At 41.0% G+C, this 20,807-nt stretch overlaps 1 protein-coding gene across 1 annotated transcript in view; it reads left to right on the forward strand.

The window, feature by feature from the left end:
* The first annotated feature begins 14,586 nt into the window (after nucleotides 1-14,586).
* mmy (UDP-N-acetylglucosamine pyrophosphorylase mmy) overlaps nucleotides 14,587-20,807 on the forward strand; it is a 95,827-nt gene continuing 89,606 nt past the window's right edge. The window contains exons 1-2 of the mRNA XM_090372921.1: nucleotides 14,587-14,707; nucleotides 19,578-19,858. Coding sequence (XP_090229047.1) covers nucleotides 19,588-19,858 — 271 coding nt within the window. The 5' untranslated portion in view covers nucleotides 14,587-14,707; nucleotides 19,578-19,587. The remainder of the gene's footprint in view (nucleotides 14,708-19,577; nucleotides 19,859-20,807) is intronic.

Below are 20,807 nucleotides of genomic sequence, written 5' to 3' on the forward strand. Positions count from 1 at the left end.
TTTGATATACTGTAGTTAAATTTCGACGCTGTGAAAGTTAACAGTAAAGGGGGTGTGAAGACTGGAGGGAAGAAAAGGAAGTAAGGGGCCGATAGAGAGGATGGATGGCCTCGCGATTGCAGTGGAGCAGGCCCGTGCTCCACCAGAGGGAAGAGAAGAAGTGTGAGCAAAGCCCCCTCTCCCCACGGGAAGGGAAAGAAAGTACCGTTCAAGAGAGAAACAGTGTATATTGAGTCATATGACAACCTTGGATGTTCTTTAGTCCAGGTGCCCAACAGGGCAAGATGGGGGTTCTTCTGTGGTGTCTTTGAACAAGTTGAGTCAGTCTTAGTTGTATTTGCATTACTCTGGGCCATTGAGGGATGGCTGATGTCTCGTGATTGATATTGTCCTATTCATGGATTTGTGAACTTTTGGGATACCTCCACTCAAGGGGAGGGTAGGGTCCGTTGTCTTGTGAACAGATTTTGCGCAAAAAGTGTGAATGCTTTGTAGGTCTCTTCCTCTTGTAGAACGATGTCCTCCTTGTTTCGAAGAAGCGAGTGAATCTTGGTGTATAGTTGACATCTGAGGTCCTCGTATTGATCACACGCGTAGACCAGGTGCTCCCAGGACTTCTCCTGTCCACAGGAGCACCGCGGAGTAGCTGAGATTCTAAAGTCATATAGCCTCTTTCTAAACGAGCCATGTCCGGTAAATAGGTAGGTAGGTAGTTTGGAGTACGGGCGAAAACCAGGCTGGGGAGAGTGGATAAACTTGTCCGACATCCAGTATAAACTTCTTAGTAATGGAGCCTTTGTTAGTGAGGTTCCAGCGATTTTGCCATAGTGATTTCACGTGTTGCAAAATCCGTCTGATCACGGTTTTGGAGTTTGTTGGGTCTGTGGTGAATCCTATATGAGAGACTATTTTTCCTTTGGAATGTTGGTACAGCAACCCCCAGCACGCAATCTCCAAGTCCAGGGGAAGGCATCCCGCCAGGACCTGGAGCGCGTGGTTGCTCACAGTGCAGCAAGTTCTTGTCATTATGAGTAATATCGATCGGTGTGTCATCTCCAGTTTTTTCTTGTTGACAGCTGTGCTAGTCTTTGTGTACCAGGCCCCAGCTGCATAGGCTAGTGCTGGGATAAAGAATGCCTTATAGGGAACGCCAAGGGCCCTCTTCCTCAGGTCCCAGTCTTTCCTAGTGACTCTGTCCAGTAGGCTCGCATATCTTCTTATTTTTGTTCTCAGGTAGCAGAGATGTGGTGTGAAGCTAAGGTTTCTGTCAAGTATCACTCCGAGGTATTTTATTTCTGTTAGCAACTTTATGGTTTTCCCGTTTATCTTAATCTGCGGTGGTCTTCTAGGGTCAAGGTGGTGGTGGACAAGAGTTTTTGTAAAGGGCGGCACCTAGAACATCTGTTCAACTCCGCCTCGTATCTCTGTGAAGAACAGTATCACTACAAATGGGCCAGATATGTGTGTGACGTAGGTTTGCGTGTATTATGTGTGTGCATCAACTCTCTCTCCAGAACGCAGAGGTAGAAACATCTGTTGTTATTACGATTTCGTGGAGCAAGGTCATGAGGCGGAAGAGGTTTAAGGAAAGGCTAATACATCGTGGATTTTTAATGTCTGCGTACGAATTTTTGTCTCGCAATGTGCGTAGGAGTATGAACATGGCTCTGTTATTCCAGATCAACAGTCTGTGAGTAGCGTCGATATGGTACTGCTACCTGAGGAAGTCGTCTTTCCAAATCACTCCAAGCAACGGCCCTTGTGTCTTTCCAAGACTCAAGGACCGTTGCGTGGGATGATTTTCAATATGCGTTCTGTCAAACGATTTAAGATTAAATGCGATTATTGTTTATGTATATCGTTGATTTAAAGCATGGTGATTACATTGTGGTAAATGTATAATAATGTTAACATGCCTACTTTTTAAGCCCTTTTTCTAAAATTCCAGCAACGAAATTACAAATTTTGCCCTCCACTCCTACCTCAAAATTCTCGATCGAATACTCTTGTGTTCGTTTTTTGACAGCTATAGATACCAACAGTTTGTTCTCCTGACTCTTTTTGATCCTACTCTTGCTGTGAATCTCTGCTATCAATAACAGGGTGTTGTCGAGTGGCTAAGAAATTAAACACTACCCAAGGGTCATTACGCAAAGTTGTTTATTGTGAAAGCGGAAACAAGTATCAGTGTCCGTAGATCTTCCGGACTCTAAAACTCGTCTACTCTTCTGACCTTTCATTGTCAGTGCCAAAAAAAAAAAAAAAAAAAAAAAACAGAAGGAACTCGAGCTGCCCCTCACTAAAGGTGAGGTCAGCTAGTGAAAGGTAGCGTTGATCATATCCTTTTCCTTGGTTGGGGAACAGCCAGAATTTGTCATATCCTTTCTCATGTCGTCTTTTTCCTACATCACTAAATAACCAATCCTAGATTCGTGTAGTCTTTTCCGTTTAGTGTGAACATGAATGATATTTAATGTGTGGAAGCAGTGGTGGAACTACGACGAGCATCCTGGACAGTACCCCGAAAGCCTATATCTCGCTGGGAGGATCTATGAAGTGGACAAAAATATTGTGGGAGTGAGGAATAAAAAGAACCACTGTGCTGAAATGATTAATTTTCCATCTCGCTGAGTATTAGAAAATTTTAGATTCGTAGGTCTCCATCCTTCGAATCTGAAACTCCATCTGCACAGTAAATTTGGATCAAATTGTAAAACACAAATGCTGTTAGGAATATGTTGATCTCATAGATCTCTTTCAGTATGGAAAAATAGACTAAAAATAAATGGTAAACTTCAGAGCGCGATCAACCACGTTTAAAGGTACTGTACTTAATTTAAAAGAAAAAAAATCTGATAATTTCTGACATTCTCCCAGGGATTCTTCCATGCATGGTGACATTTCGGCATTCGCCTTTATCTCCGGTTGTTCCAGCTACAGACAAATCATTTTGCTTTGTCGCATCTTGTCGAAGACACAGTGGGCGGATGTCTGTTTTGTCTGGGAGTTTGGGAAAAATAAAAGAAACGCGCCACTCTTTTCAAGTATCATTGAACTCTTTCCCTGTCTGGAAGGTGTGTTGCAAATGCTAACGAGATAACCATTGTAACCATAAAAGGACAGCCTTGAAGAGTTTGCTTCTTCGAAGGTCAGCGTATCGCGTATTCAAAACAATTCGCAACCCCAGAAAAAATGCACGATGTCCCGTTGTTAAGAAAGCACTCTGTGGCTGCCATGACGATGGAATTGTTAATGCTCCTCTTGTTGTTTTGCACAGCCAAACAGCAAAAGTTATCGGGTTAATTAAGTCGCAGGTGATTGCCCCAAGCAATACCACATTACGCGAGAGAAAGCGGTAACAATTTCATATGTCACTGCTTTAACTACCCTTCCAGTCATTCGAATTTTCAGCACGCGCTGACCTTTTCGTCGCTGGCTTAAGAGAATCGCTATTTTAAACGTTGATATTGATGAGGTAATTTGCATGTCAATGCCGGAAATAAAAAGCTGCAGAGGATAGCGATAGTGGCTCTACTCTTGCGTAGCGATAGCAGATCTACGTTTCGATTCGTCATGCCCCATACTACACAATTCACATAATCAATGATGTAGATTAACAACTTGACATAACCAGCGTACCACCGGGTAAGATTTAAAGTACTGCATTGTGACGATTAATTTAGTAATAAATATTTTTGAAAAGTTGACTGTGAACAGAGATATTTGAGAATAAGTATTATGAGTTAAATACTGATTGCACGTGTAATATTCATCTACGTCACATACGCGAGTTGCCATTTTATTATTACACGGAGGTATTTCGGATTCTGTGTTAGACTCGTCAGTGATGTTTTTGATCCAAGTGGATCGTAGAATGCTGTGGAAGGTTTCTTACAGTGGGTCAAAAATAAGGTTCCATTTTAACGTTCAGTGGCCAGTTTATTTAATAAGTTCCTTTCAACATGATACTCTTTTTATTTATATCGTCCATTTATGAGTCTGTGGACCCATCTTGCCAGGTGGAAATAGTGCAGACTGATGGTGGAAGTGTAACGGTGTCGGGAGTGTTTTCACGTTGCACATTGGGCCCCTTGATATCACTGGGGCAACATTAGAATGCCACAGGTCATCTGAAAATTTTTTACAACCAAGTGAATCCCTATATGGCACATGGCAGCCCTCGCAGCCGTGTGCCATGTTATGAAGAAATGCATTTTTTTCATAACGTGATTGAATTAGTCCGCTGAGGAGAGAATTGCATAGTTTTTCATCCAGCAAACTGGCCAAAGAATACACACAATTACAGGCACAAAATGCTGAAACTTCATAGCTTTAGTTTCTTTGGCGCTTCAGTGCAGCTAATGTATTCTTTGGTAAAGGACACAAAGCTGCACTGTACCCATTTGCTAATGGGTTCTTCCAAAGCCGTCACACGGTGCCAGATAATGGATGATGCCGTGTCATAAGGCCAGAAATATACATAATTACTAAATTCTGTACATTTTTGTCTACTGTGGTGGCTTCCCAGTCTCCAGATCTTATTCCAATTGAGCACCCGTGGAATGCAATGAAACGAACTCTTTGGAGGAGGAGAAAGATTGAAAACCATCCAATTTGCAACAGTTGTGGAATAAATTTCGTAAACGTGGACCAGCTCTCCTGTGAAACGCTTTCGATACCTCGTTTTGTCCATGCCACAACGAATCTACGCTGTTCTAAAGGCTAAACAGTGGGGATGATCTACTCGCAATATCAGGCAGGTGTATGATATAATAAATAAAGATCCACTCAGCGTATTCAAGGACTGTTTTAATAACGTATAATAGATTGTGTGTGTCATTTGCCTCTCCTCGAATGCTTTCCCCTTTCTGAGAAATGCTTCTTTAGTACGCACCGAATTACCACTTCGTTTCAGATGTGATGCAGCACTTGAGCATGCAGTGTGTTGTAATTGGTCTTCCAATATGGAAGCAGTTTCGGGCCAGATTTTTTGACTTAGAGGTCCTGAGAGTCTAAGAGAATGATCTGATGGTTAATAAACTTAACAGGAAAAAAAAACACATTTTGGCTTTCAGTCGTGTTATTTACCCCTAAAGAAGTGAGAATATTAATAGGCATAATGCGGAATTGAGAGTAGAGAGGTTGGCGATCAGAGCTCAGTGCTAATTGCTGTAGTTCAATTTGTGTGAGGGTATTAAAACTAAGGTGGGGGCTGCTGGTCACCCCTTGTTGCGGATGGGGGCTAAGAAGAAAGCGACCATACGCTGTTAACATAGTTTAAGGAAAGTTCTGGCATTCGCGCGTGTGGAGGAAGTGGTACATCTGTCGAAGTCTTCTGTTGAAACGTAACTTAAGACATATTTGTATCTGTTTTTTTTTTTTTTTTTTATTCTTTATCGTGCAGATTGTCTCAAAGTTATCCGAGAAACTTTTATTTCGATGGACTTAAATCCACTGAACTAAAAGTTGATGATGCAGTTCAGTGCGCGCGCACACACTAAATGGGCATTTCTCAATAAACAAAAAGCATACAAGTGGCAAAGAACAGGTACAAACGGTAATCACGTGCAAAATTATATATATATACTTAGCCCAGTATATATATATATATATATATATATACTGGGCTAAGTTGTTAATTCTGTAAAAATATAATCTTTGAGCAAGATTCAAGTTGGAGGAGATCGCCGAGCCAAAGAAGGCTTAACTGCTGTTCCAATGAAGTCCACGGCCAGTCCAGACAAATTACTGATTTTCACGTTGAAAGTGCGTTTAAAATGTTTGTCACAGATTCGTTCTTGGCCATCTTCAACGAAGTCTTTCACTAGAACTCTTCCCAATATGCTGTCCCAAATAAAATCTTATTTTATACAATTTATTTAAAATGAAATAAGTGTTATGGTTTATTTATGCAATGAGCCAGTATTATGACGTACGTGGGACTTAGTCACTGTTGTTAGGGAAAAGGTTTTATTTAATAAAACCCTTTTCTCATCCTCTGTCATCTTTGTCTCATAACAGTCAAAATAAAACGGGTCCAAGTCTTTTCAAATGCGTGGCTGAGTTAAAACCCTGCTACTCTCAGGCGAGGGTAGCAGAATTTTTTCTCCCAGAAACTCGGGTTTTTCGTCCAGAAAACAGAAAAGCAACCACAGAATACATAAAAACAATTTAAAGATGTGCAATATGGCCTTAGTCGCTGATGCTTCTAAAAACCCTACTCCAACAACAACTTTTCGAATGTTTGCTGCTTCTTTCGCCAACATAAGCTGTATTAGGCTCCGCGACCCCGATATGCTAGTTTCTCTGATAGTTATTGGAGTACAGTAGGATTTATGTAATCAGAGATTAGCATGAAAAGCTTATGTTGTCATTCTAATCGAGTATTCTGTCCAGTTATGGCATCATTAGATCAGCAGGGGTCTTTAGATAACGAGATATCACATTTATTAAATTTTTGTTGACGTAGTGTGACACGAGATTTGCATCTGTGAACTACTACATCGTGGGCCACAAGAGAGCAAATATTCTGATTGCAACGTTTATTTGTATTATCTTAACTAGATAATTTCTCGAACTCACCTTGGATACGGAATACTTCTAGTGTACAGTAGGTTGCAAAACTTCTTAGATGTTCGAATGTGCCAAATTGATTATGTCGTCTATTGTTTTGTTTGTGCGCGAGGCTAGCAAAACTATTAGGAGTCAGTGTATCGTGTGGTCAGTTTGCCTGTTTTTCTGAATGAAAAATCAGTTTACTGCGGTGGATTTCTCACTTCCTGACGGGATTCGAACCTAGGCCTTTTCTACAAAATTTGGAAAGAGGGCGATTGGAACATGCAGGGGCTAGCAAGCAAGGTGTCGGGGATTTTAAACCCTGTTGGGGTCGTCACAGAGCAAGAATTAGAGGGACTAAGAGTTAGAACAGGTGCATCTACACTAATGCTAAGAGCATAGTAAACACATTTGATGAATTTGAAGTACAGATTAAGTTATCAAATGCGGGCATTTTATCGAAGACGCGGTGTCGCTCAAACATAAGCAATGCTGAAATTGAATATGGGGAGTACAATGTATACAGAAAGGACAGGATGGAGGGAGGGATTTGCTCTTAGTTAAGAGACATATTAAATCTAAAGCAGTGCATCCGGTTGACATGGGTGAACGGTGCAACATAAGCACTGGGAAAACAAAAATAAGAGTGGGGTTGTGTTATTGGTCTAATGACCGTGATGAGTACAACGAAAAACTATACAGAGAAATAGTGGGCCAGTCAATCAGAATGTCTTGTATTGGGGGATTTTAAATTTCCAGATATTGACTGGAACTTGTCGATTGGTCATTCTCATGCTAGCAAGAATTTTGTAGATTTATTGGATGATTGTTTTCTACAGCAGCATGTTTGAAAGGCAACAAGAGGAAGCAATACTCTTGATCGGTTATCAGTAGCGATTATACATTAAACATCTGCAGATAAAAGACCCGCTGAAAATTCTAAATTGGAAGCATTCAGGGAAATAATCACAGAAGGTATTAGACTTTTCGTACTAACTAAGAAATACTGTCCAAGGCTTAGACCTAAATGGATGTCAGATGAACTGATGAGACTTGTGGCAAAGAAGAAAAGTGCGTAGGACACAAAAATTATCAGGTGATACAGAAGCCTATGGTAAGTTCAAACTAGTCTCTAATAAAGTCACAAAGGATGTTAGGCAAGCGAAGCAGATTACGAGCAGTCTCAGGCAAAGAATTCAAAGAAGAGCAGCAAAGACTTCTTTACTTATATTAACAGTAGAAGGAAGGGATTGAATCACATTGGTCCACTTGATATTAATGGTTTAATTGATGAACCTGCTCAGATTGCTGTCAAACTAAATAGGTATTTTGCATGTACACATGAGGAATTCTGTAAAGAAGGGGATGCCAGACGCTTATCAAACTCTAACAGAGAGGCTAAATAATTTTGTGATGACTAAAAGGAAATCTGAAGAGAAGTTGTTAAAGCTGTACATTAAAAAATGCGTCTAGGGTGGATCCAATTATATGAAAGGAGGCAGCAAGGAAGGTAAGAAAACCCTTAGCCATAATTATGGGGGCCTCCTTGGATTCAGGGAAGGTCCCTATGGACTGGAGATGTGCGGATATATCCCCAATTCAGAAAGGGGGATCAAAAGGTGACGCGAGTAATTACGACCTGTTAGCTTTCCATTCCATGCGAAATAATGGAGTCGCTGGTTAAAGATGTAATGTAGGATCATCTAGACAGGAATGGAATTATACTGCATTCAAAGCATGGATTTGTTAAGGGGCGGTCTTATCTGACCAATCTGATTTGTTCCTATGCTGCAGTAACACAGGAACATCTAAAGATTAAAGGAACGGGATGCAAAAAATAATTTTGATATCATAAACTTGGATTTCAGAAACGCTTTTGATACTGTTGCGCATAAAAGACTGCTATACAAACTGGAGCAATGTGGTATTAAGGGTATGTTACAGCTATGGATAAAGGGATGGTTGAATGGGAGAAGACGGGGTGGTTATCAATGACCACTGCTCTTCGTGGGCTAATTAATGTTCAGTGCTGGGCCCATTATTGTTTTCAATATTTATTAACGATATTGATCAAGGTATTTGAGGGTTAATGTCTAAATTTGCAGATGATACAAAGGTTGGCAGGGTTGTTAATGACAGTATGGTACTGTAATGAGATCTAGAAAAATTAGGCAGATGGGCTGAGAAATGGCAGTTTAAAATGGACAAATACAAGATACTGAATGTGGGTAGCAGTAAATCCAGATTAACGTACCGAGTCTGTGAACATGTCCTACACTTAGCACATGTTCATGTTAATAAAACTGATAATTTTGTGGTGCCACCTGGACCGTAACCCGTATGTACCATTGCGCCTGAAATTTTTTTTCTTTCAAAACTTTATTCTTTTTTATATAAATTGCTTTAAACACAAAGCCAAAAGAGAAACTATTAACAAAACTTTACAAAACAAACTAATTAACATAAAATTATATTTAGCCACTCAGCCTGTCACCAGTGAATAGCGAATTATCACTATCCAATGGCTCCAGTTTTCGTCCCTTCCACTAGGAGGCTGGCGCCACTACCCAGCCAAACCAGCCATCAAACCTCCACGCCTCCTAAACACTTTATCCACATATTCCACAAACCGGAGAAAATAACTTTTATTGTATTTTCCCGTAAACCTATAGTGGCCAATTCTAGTCTTAGGTCCATATAACAAGCACATTGGAGCATGACATGAGTACCCGCCTCCATTGCCCCACAGGAACATGAACCAGATTAAACTCACTCAGCCTAGATCTCAGACCATGTCCAATAAGCAGGAAACCAGCCAAGGCCTCGCCTTTCTATCCACAAGTTTGACCGAGGGCAGAAAGACTGTCTGTCTGTCTACCCTTCTCAGAGGCTTCCCACCTCCGCTGCCACTATATGTTTACCTCATCATTGATACGTGCAACCTCTGTCAAAAACTTCAGCCGGCTGGGCACCGCTCCACCCACCGGGCACGACCTGATATCTAAAATCTCTATGGAGATGCCTCTCTTGCACCAATACTTAAGCCCTGCAAGAATAACCAGCAAATCAGCCGGTAACTTCCCGGCTATAATGTATTGCATCAGTGGATAGATACAGTTCTACACACCCTGGTCAAACTTAGATCTGTTGTCGTGGGAGTGGGTAGTTTCAATAAATTCAAGGAAGAATTAGATAAATTCGTGGAGGGGAGGGACGCACGAGGTGGATAAATGTTTTTTTTTTCCTTCGGCTGATGCTGCTCGATAAGCTTGCTTTCTTGCATCATTTGCCACAACTAATACTATTATATAATTTTTAAAAAAATCAAAATAAATGTAAGATTAGCATTCCAATTTACCTGAGCAACTCAAGGCCTGATGTTCATCATTCATATTGTATTAGGAAGAACATTTAGTTACCTTCACCCCACACCAACGAAAGCACATTCTTCATAAGAGAATCACTTTCTACGGTCATTGTCAGCTTCTTAGAAGATAAACGTGCTTCACTAGTGAATTCCAACAATGACACCCAACATTCAGGGTGACCCAGTCGCATGGAGTGAGGTAGATAAGCGTATTACATACTTGAAAAAACAAACAGTATTTCGAGTTTTAATTTTTAATCCTATTTTACAAATCGGAAAGCGGACGAGGAAGCTTTGCAAGATAATCATGTCGCCCTCGTGGGCAGCACAGTTGGATGAATCGCCGTCCTTTTCCACCCACACTAGTGGAAAAGACCTGAGTTCCTCCCGTCGACGACGGGAGGAATTTTTATGGGCGTTTTTCACAACGTGGCTGAGTTAGTCGATCTAAGGAGAGGGTAGCATGGTTTTTCCTCCCGGAAACTCGGGTTTTTCGTCCAGCAAACAGAAGCGACCACAGAACACACGAAGCAATATGGTCCTAGTTGCCGATGCTCTTAAAACACTATTAGAACAACACAACCATGTCTCTGTGAGTATATCTCCATCTAATAATTTTTGCGCTAATAGCCTGATAACAAATTTTCAGTATCCGTGGTGGGGGAGTTCAAGAGAATGTTTGTTTTTTTTATCAATTGATTTTGAAACAAGTAACAGACTTCACAATCCACCGTATTGAAAGAAGGTTCCATTTGTTATCCTTTATAACTTGTTTAAAATCTTTTTATTGTATTCATTAGTAATTTTTTGTTCGTTGCTGTTTCATATTTCGAATGTTGATGCTAGGAGGCATCATCCATTTGTTCGGTGACTAATTGAAGAGAGTTATTTTGAACTAGAGCTGAGTTCATGGAGTCTTTTCTAGATCTGACTACAGTATACATTTTAAGATAGCAAAGATATGTCCAATTTTTATTGTTGTTATAGGGTTTTAATTCGACTAAGGCCGTATTATTCCATGTAAATTGCGTGTGTTCTGTGGATTTTCTGTTTGCTGGACGAAAAATCCGAGTTTCCAGAAGAGAAAAAACCATGCTACCCCCCGCCTGAGACCAGCCAACTCAACCACGTTGTGAAAAAGACCCCTAAAAATTCTTCACATAATCGACAGGACAGGACTCGAACTAAGGTCTTTTCCACGCGGTGTGGGGAGCACGGCGATCCTACCAACTGTGCTCACGAGGCCCAGTTTTTATGGAAACACTAGGCAGGTCAAGATTGACCATCGTAGAAGACATCCAGGACTCTTGCGTAAAGGGGTGATTCTGAAACACGTTCAAATAACAGTTAAAAAATGCAATGGTGGCTATACTTGTCTGTGGTTAAAATTATGAAAGTTCTACATCTATTCCTTAACTCTGGCTTAGCGTTTTGAAACTAATTCCTCTGAAGAAAGACGTTGCTGGACATGAGATTTGCTGCTGATGCGAAGCAGTCCTTGGATATTTAACTCTTAGGAAAAAATGAATTTCTACAACATTTGAAACACTTCCTCGTCCCCATGTATTTTCATAGTTTTTGGAATAAAAGTCTTTTCATAATAAACTGTCATTTTACTTATCAAACGGCCATTGTATACGCGCTGGCGCACATACATAGACAGATAGAAATGTTTGAAAAGGATACAGATTTGCTGATATCAGTTACGAAATTTGCTTACGTTGGCAAGTGCAAAGGTTACTGTAACCGAAAAATGTTTCTATCTCTCGCGCTAATCAATCTAGCAATTCTGTATCCTTTCCAATACTGTATTTTATTTTGCAATAACTTCGTTCACTTTTAACGGATATATTAAGAAAAGTCGTCTTGCGCTGGACCGTGTCAAGACTTTTAGGCGCTTGGATGAAAACAAGGAAATGTCACTCCCAAAATACGAAAATGTCCCACTGTCCCTTTTATGCCCCTAAATATGAAATCCTGTGTTTATTTTGACACCCCTTCCCCCGAAATTTGCAATCCGATATTGCCGCTACCGTGTTAACAGAGCTCTTAATTCATCCCAACGCTTGTCTTGGGAGTATTCTTAGTTTGCTATAAGACGACTTGATCCTTACCGATAATTTGGTGATAGGATCAAAAGTCGACAACGTCCATACAATTTTTTAAATAACGGGAGGGGGTTGAGGTACATTTTCTGGGGGATCGTTTGAAATTGAATTGGAGCGTGAGCTTGTTTGTCTTTCCAGTGAGTTTCATGGCCTGAACCTTGAAAATATTAAATGGAACAGTCTCGTGGAGCCGTTCGCGCCAGTGCAATAGACAGACTGCCTTTCTCTTGATATGAGCATTAACTGACATCGTCTTTAACAAAAATATAAGTAGGCCTATTCCATGCGTTAAAATATTATGAAATAATATTTTAATACATGACTGGGATGGATCTGACGAGGGATATTCAAATATGTACGTTTCATGGCGCTTGGCCTATTCGTTTGACCTCGAACAAATCTCAACTCTCAATTGTGATGCTGGGTTGCTATCGTTGCAATACAGGATCCTTCAAGTCCCTGGGAGGCCCCAACTTTATACTTTTAATTACAGCACGGACCGAGGTTCATTTGTGTAGTCGGTTAATTACTACATTCCTCAGTGAATCTGGGATGGCAGGAGTTTCCTTTTCAAAGTGGGCACCAGTTCTTAGATTACAAAGACAATAGGTCACCATTGTCCCGATTTTCAGTCTGTCGCGTCTTAGTAATTCAAAAGGATCTTCGGACCACGAGTCTTCGTGATTTTTTCCCCTCCATCAAGGACTGCAGGCGAACATAAGGTATAAGGTATAAGGTATGTTAGTGTCTAACGGCTCCTGGGATTTCTCCCATCTCCGCGGGTGTACATTGTATCGGGGCCAGAGATTTGAAGTGTGTGGGGGTCATGTGCTGTATATTGTGTTGTGCCCTTTGTTCCTCCGGTCTATTAGCCGCCGAGCCCCTAGTGGGACCCGACGTTACCACACCATGCCACGGGGAGGCTGACCGGGTGTACCACTGTAGCTAGAGTACTCTGGCGGGTCCTGCCACCTACTTTCCTGGGATTTCAGTGGCTAGGACCAGATTTGAGAATGAGCTGATCGCTGTTTCTTGAGCAACGGTTGTAATTTTAACAGAGCGTAGGGTTGTTCGCTGATAACTTGTTCTAGGGCCAAATAGGTCGGGCAGTAATTTTGATGTTTTTAGATTTAGACCTGTGGGGAATGCGTGTATGTGTATATATAAATATATGTATATACACACACACACGCACACATATATATATATATATATATATATATATATAAACTAAATAAAAAAAAAAAAAAAAAAAAAAAAACGTTGTGCAAGAGAAAAGTAAGGGAGGAAGGCAGAAGACTGGAGGGTAGGAAACAGAAGAAAGGGTCCAATAGGGAAGATGGCCCCTGATGACAGTGTGGCATGCCCAGTGCCTCACCAGAGAGAGGAGTGGGGTGGCGGGTGGACGAAAACCACAACCCCACAAAAAAAAAAAATAAAATAAAATAAATAAAAAAATAAATATAAAAAAAAAAAAAAAAATCATTCTGTAAGAGAAAAATAGGGGGGGGGGATAAAAGAACGGATGGCAGGAAACAGAAGAAAGAAGCCGAAAAAAAAAAAAAAAAAAAAAAAAAGGAGAGAGAGATATACTCCGCAAGTTCAGGGTAGGTACAGCTAGCACGGCCAGTCAGTTGGAGCCGACAACTTGCTGGAAATCCAGCAGTGTGAGTGCTGCTATGGTGGATGGGTCATGTTCAGTAAGGTCTAGTTCAGGTGCCGTCATTGGGGCTCCATTTGGTGAGTCTGTGTCGCATCCAGACTGAAGGCTGGTCCAGTAGTCCATCAGAACGAACAGTGGGGGGGGGTCAAAACCGGGAGTCCAAGATTGATGGTCAAGTCCAGGGATCGATGCTAGGCCTCTTCTTGATGAAATGTGTCACATCTGGGCGAGAGAAGTTTGTCCAGAAATCAATGATGAGGAATTTGTCAAGGTATGTGCGGACCCTGTCTTTTATTGCACTGCTAGTCAAGTCTTGTGCAAGTTGGTCCAAGGCGTTAGCATCCATGGCTCAATGATGCGTAGCAACAATTGGCAGTCATGGTTGTTATGACCTATTGATTCGGATACTAAGGTGGTGGTAGCGCTTTCTGCCTGGTAAATAAGTCCATTGCAAATTGAGTCAGAGCTCGGTAAGTTTCTTCATTCTGTAGGGTGAGGTGTTCTTGATTTTGGTAGTTGAAGCGTAGTTTTGTTATTAGGATCCTCCTGAAGTCCTCGTAGATTTCACAGCTGTGGGCAAGGTGAACATAGTGAGTCGATCCAAGAAGTGGTACGCGCAAGTTTATTAGACGATGCATCACGAGCACATTGGAATGGCAATTGAAGCAGTGTGCGCGGGGAGAGAGGGGCAAAACTGTTATCACGCTGCCATAAATATTAATTGACGCATTTCGATCAGGATGGTGTCTTCGTCCGTGTGTCGTTTCTATGGCAACAACTGCGAAACTACGATGGTATTTCTGCGTGTACCCGTCCTTTTCCCGCGATGACGTCATTAGTCTAATTCCTAGCTAAACAGGAACGTGCGACACAGTTTGGCGCTGTGCCAGAGGCCAGCTTACACGAGCGAGTGTGAGTATACCTGCCGCTGTCATTTGGGCCACTGACTGGCGGAGGGCAAAGCTCGTTTTTCTCGGTGTTGGCTGTATATTCCGACGTGGTGTCTTTTGCCAGGTAAGTCCCATCTATTGCTTCTTCTTCGTGCCTACTCGTTTCGTTATTACCATTCGAGCGGATGTCCGCGCTCTCTCGCGTACTTTCGGATCACGTGCATTACGCTACCACCTGTATAAAATTCCTGCGAAACGCATCAAGTGATCCGTAACTGCTCAAATACTAGTACCTGACTGACTGCATACTTGTATGCAGCTCGCTCTAGTTACAGGCTCGCGATGTTTTCATTTTGCCTCTAACCTGTGTATGCGCTTTCATACGCAACTCTGTTGCTTCTCTCGTGCAAATGAATCTCCCGAGAGGGTTATGTAAGCTGCTCAGCACCCTCCCATTTTGGTCGTACTACAGTAGTAGGGAAAAGGGCCCCCAGTGAGATGAAACGTTCCTCCCGATCTATTCGCAGTATATCATTAGAGTCGGTACTTGGTATATAAAGCCAGATAGGGGTTAGTAGCCCCCGATGAGCTGCTGAACTTTTACTGCTTCATTACCAAGTAGAAAACAATCGTGGCTCTCATCTCGCAACGTGTTCGCTCTTTGATATCTTCTTCAGTTACAGTACTAAAAAAAGGGAAGATTACTTCTTAATCTCCCCTCTCCGCAATCATTCACGCCTAGACAGAAGTTCGTACTATCTCTTGCGAGACACGTGAAACCGAAATTCGGCTGATCTTTAGAATAGGGCCCCCCCCTCCAGACTGCTCCAGTCTTAGGGTGTTTACTCCCCCTTGCAGCTATTTTAAAATATTAATCGAGTTTGTGATTTTAAAACAGCGGCAAGGGGGGGGGGTAATACCCTGACTAACACTAACCATAGCGGGTTAGGCATGTCAATTTGCAAGGGGAACCCTGTTCTAAAGTTTTACCCAAAATTCCTTTCCAACTTGGGTCGTATGCATCCTTATATCAATTAAGAAATGGCATCTATCAATTGAAGAAAGCTGCAGGGAACCTGTGAAATAGCTGGCGCGAAGAAGATTTAAAAAAAAAAAAAAATGCACGCGCACGGCGAGAATTACATAATCAGTAATGTAAAGTTCAGAACTGATCACTAAAGCAAAATTTATCCTTTGATTTTACGTTTTAAAATTGTTCAATATGCGTATATCGATCCTGCATCCGTACTTCCAGCAGCCGCTATCAGCGAAGAAATGACGCATTCAAGCTTCTTATGCATTCTTCTTTCCCTCGTTTGAATATTTCAGACTTGAAATTTCTTTCAACATTGAACCTTCATTAGTGAAACTACACACAGCTGGGCTCGTGGCATTGGTCGCTGCCACGAGGGGGGGGGACAACAGCCGAGTTATGCAGAGGATGCTGAGACTTTATTTTATTTGTTTAGCTTATGTAAACCAGGCGACTAACTCCAGCAGCACGTACTACAAGTCCAAAAGTAGGCTATGAATTTTAGACTATTTTTGTGTCTCAATGAGTATTAATGTCCCATCAGGGATTCGTTTTCCTCGCATAACACCAGAAGAATAGTTTTTTCTTTTTCCACAGAAAACAAAACAAATTGATTAAAATCGTAGTTGCACAAGTTAGTAATCGCCCCCCTTATTTTAATACATGGGCGCCCCACCATCGAACTCTCAATCAAAATGACTTCTGTGTGTTGTACTATCCAATCGGATTTTTCATTATTTGTAATCTTCTGTTAAGAAATCAGGACTTAAGGGTTTACATAAATCATCTGTAATTGGGGGAGGAGGAATAAATTGCACGTGCTCATTCCAGTTATACTGTCGTGCACGTAAATTCTCACTGCTGCTTGAAATATTCCCAGAGATTGCTACGCATCAGCTCAGTGAAGGACTAAAATCCTTCCGCTTTCTGCCCTCACCGATTGTAAATTGGCTCCACTCGTCATTAGTGCCTGACACTCGCCAGGAGATATTTGAGTCCGAATCCCATTGGAGACTGGAAGAATTATTAAATGCCTCTTAAATCGGGACTAACCCGGGTACTCAAATTTGTACAGACGTCGTAGACTGGTCCAATATTGCCTTGAAAATCCACCAACAAGAGCACCTCTCGCCCACTCATTCTGCTTTCTCAATATAACGTCACTCCTGATTCGTATGGTTTGGTTATCATTAGAATAACAAAGAATTACCTTCAGCAACCTAAGATTGTTTCGAGACTTTAATGTGTGGATAAAAAGAAGAAAATGTCGCTTTCTTCATCTACACGAAGGTTCCTTATTGGAGGGTGGACTGATGCATTATGCCCATATTGCACTGTACACCCTCCAATAAGGAAATTGTTAAATGAATAATCGTTTCACTGTATGGAATATAATCAGGGAAATATGTTCCGGTCCCTCCATGATAATAAAGATGGGAATCGCCCATTTTTTTTCCGGAAAAAGTCAGTTTAGAGAGGTCAGTGAGAGCACCACTCCATTCAAAGCAATTAAGTTGTTTTTACTGACAATTTAAGGACAATAGTTTAATTTCGTCCTTGTGGTAGAATCACGAGCGTAAAGGCAGCTGATGGGCGACTCTTACTAGCCAAAAAAAAAAAAGTAATTTTTCTCTCCTCCGTAACTCGACATTAACCACCCTTCCGTTGTTCTTGTTAAGCGACGGGTGTAACTTGTCGTAGAATGTTGCCTTCCTCTAGGGGCTGCTGGGAGTTGTTGATTCTTATCGTTTTTGAAAGGAAAAGTAACAAAAAATATATAAAGTGGCAACTTGATATCTTTGACTGGATCCAGCTGTAAAAAGGGAGGCACGAAAAAAGGGAATTAAAAAGAAACATTGGATAGCGAGGTAAAAAAAGGTAAAGGGAAGGACCAAAAATCAGTCGCTTGGACATTTAATCATTGCAATTATTCAGAACAACGGAATTCCAGCACTTCAGCGGTTGCCAAGTTTTCTGCACTTTACCTGTTCTCCTTGATCACCTTTCGCCACATTCCTTCGTTCGTTGACTTGGAAAGCCACCCTTCAATGTCCTTGTTCTACATCGTGTCTGGTTCTACTTCCGTCCTTGCTGTACGGGCAACTTGTTACAAACGGCACTTCTCGCAGTCGACACACGACACTGGCTAAATGGGGTTTCTGGGGGAGGGGGGGTTTGGTGATGCAGTTAGCTGCGAATGCCAGGGATATACTGCACGAGTACAAATAAAGAAACCGATAAAGTTGCCGATTCCAAAGATAAACAGCTCGGGAAGGCTGTAGATAAAAACTTCGGGCTCTTCGTGTGCAAGGTCACAACCATCCAATGTCGCCAGGAAAAGTACCTTTTCATGCTGTTTGCGAATAACATTAAAGACACTTTTAGAGATCTATTCCATTAACAGAAATAGCCCTGATTTGTTCGAGGAGAGAGAATTTGTGATTGCTAGGTTAGTTATTCATTCTTTATCTCTTGACAAGGATAACCCTATTTCTTTGTTCTTTCCTGAACCCAGATGTATTCCGTTCTTCATTATTTAAAGAACTTGCACGACAGGGTCAAAATCAGCGTATGTAATATATTGACAAAAAATGCAATTAAAGTCTAAAAACAGTTAAAACATTAATTAATATAAATTTATATTCAACCGACTTCAACAGTTCATGCTATTTAGTTTATCTTATCGAAATTAAAATCATTCATAAAATATTTTCGTTAGATGATTCAAGAATTGTGAACCTTTCATTGGCTATAAGGATGACAGACTCCAAACCTCCATATTGCTGTCCTCAACTTCCGATAAAAAAAAAATCAAAGTATGGTTTTTAAAGATTTATTGTAAAATTTACGTAATTATTGGAATTCGCTGTGGTCTGGAAACCCTTCCTTCCGCAAACTTAAAGCCTGGCCTCAGTGCCCAATTCATCCAACATGCCAACCGTAGTATCTAGAAATTAGATAATTATTTCTCTCATGAGATTTCCTTGACAGTTATCAATAACAAGCAAGAACAATATTCCTGTTTATGTCAGAGGTTATGCAGTAGCGAATGTAGCCGCCTATAAAGACCACAGCCTCGCCTTCGTCCCACACTTGCCTCGGAAAAACCACAACCTTATTGCGCTTTGTGGTCCTGAATGCAAAAGTTGCTTGGTATGCGAAACCAGGAACTGTTGAAGCTGTAAACATTGAAGTGTCTCTCTCTCTTAATGCATGCTTCAGCAGTCTGGTCATTTACCATTCCCGATCATTAATAATTTCAGAGTTACTGGTTAACTGATAACAGACAACCCCTTTACCATCTTAAGAGCCGAACCCTACCCCAACTTCTGGCCCTCTCCCTAATACGCGGTTAACAACCTACTCATGTTTCTCTCATCCCCCTTGCCGCGGATAACATGGTTTTTTCTCCCGGAAACTTTTTTTTTTGTTGTTTTGTCCAGCAAACAGCAAATCGACCACAGACCACACACAATTTACAGCCATATTATATACGGCGCAGTATGTCCTAAGTTGTTGATGCTCTTAAAATCCAACAAATAAATAGCTTCTACTTCTTGATCCGCGTGATGAACTGTATTAGTCAAACACTAATGCAGTTCACAACAATTTTCATAAATTGCGTAGCCATTGCGTAGATGTCATTTTGGTTTCCTTGTGGTAGTCACAACCTTCTTCTGTGGCAGACCAGATTTATCCAATTGGGTGGAACTTGCTGTCATTCCTCTAAGTATGCGAAATCCATTTTACTCACAAAAACATTATTGCAGCGAAAATCGGAGAAAATTCACCAGACAGGTCGTAGCCGAGTGTAAGAACGGTTTCGCATGTCGCGCATTCGAATCCAGACTATACTTCAAATTACGATATCCATGGTTAACAGTGGGCCTCTCTGGCAGTTAAATTCCTCTATCCTCGTGCTCTTGTAAAACAGTAAATTTTAACTGTCGTTGTCTTTCAGATCGTCTGCCATGGACGTTGAAAAGCTGCGTGAAGAACTCCGCAACTACGGACAAGAACACCTCTTGCAGTTCTGGCCGAAGCTAACAGCGGACGAAAGGAATCAACTATTCAACGATCTCAGCACCATCGACCTGGCACAGGTCACCGACGCTTTCACGCAATGCATGAAGCCTACCAACACGGAAAAGCTAGACGACCTTCTCCAGCCCATCCCAGCTGACCTTCATGGCAGCGTCGCTCGATGCTCCCCAGATGAGCTGAAGGAATATAGGGAAGAAGGTAGGAACGTCTTTCTTTCTGTCTATAATGAGTATTTAGCAATGCATTATTTAGGTCAGCTTTGCTGAACGCTATTGAGGCCAAGGTCGATCGACATTTGGATGCTCACGTTGTCATTCGATTTTGTTGGTTTCCTTGTGGTAGTCACAACCAGTCAAGTGAAAAATACTTGTTGACCTAAGTGTCCTGTCGGATAAGATTTAAGGTGCTATCTTGCGATGAATTTTTAGTAATAAATGTTTTTGAAAAGTCGACTGCATTCAAAGATATTTTGAGATATTATAAATGTTTAGAATTAGTCCTAAGATTCACATAGTAGTCATTTTTTGTTACTCAGAGGGATGCTGGATTCTATGATCTCTACATGCACGAAACTGCTTTATCCATACACTACTGATTCAACTGTTTCGATGGTGCTTAATTTAAATAAATTAATTTTGTATTTGAAAGTTAACTCATTAAATTTTGACTAATATCATAAACTCGATTTCAGGCGGAACGAATTATCTTTGTAGATACAAAACTGGATTCAACAACGCTTGATTACGTATAATAGCTTAGTCTTACTAAAATTGAGTATTAGACATATTTTAGAAAATTATCGATATTAAAACTATGAGTAATCATATTTTATTGATGAGGATAGAAGCAATTTCAATGCTTAATTTCTGTTGAATCTGTAACCTCAAAGTTGTACACTCGCGGCTGTCATTTTGAGAGAGTGCTGTCAACCTTATTTTGAATCTTTACCGATTCATTTGTATTTAAGAACTGCAAGACTTGTTTCTGAATGGATAAATCGATTTTGAAAAAAGACTCGCGATGTACGTATGCTTTATTTCTGACCCATCTTGGTCATATGACACAAATACATGCCATAAGAAATATAAATACCCAAGGAATACGTCTGGAAGAATAGATTGGACTTTACAGCGCCCATTTTATTTAT

The sequence above is a fragment of the Mastigoproctus giganteus genome, chromosome 4 (genome assembly GCF_048544385.1).
Source record: "Mastigoproctus giganteus isolate SK-2022 chromosome 4, ASM4854438v1, whole genome shotgun sequence".
Lineage (NCBI taxonomy): Eukaryota > Metazoa > Arthropoda > Arachnida > Uropygi > Thelyphonidae > Mastigoproctus > Mastigoproctus giganteus.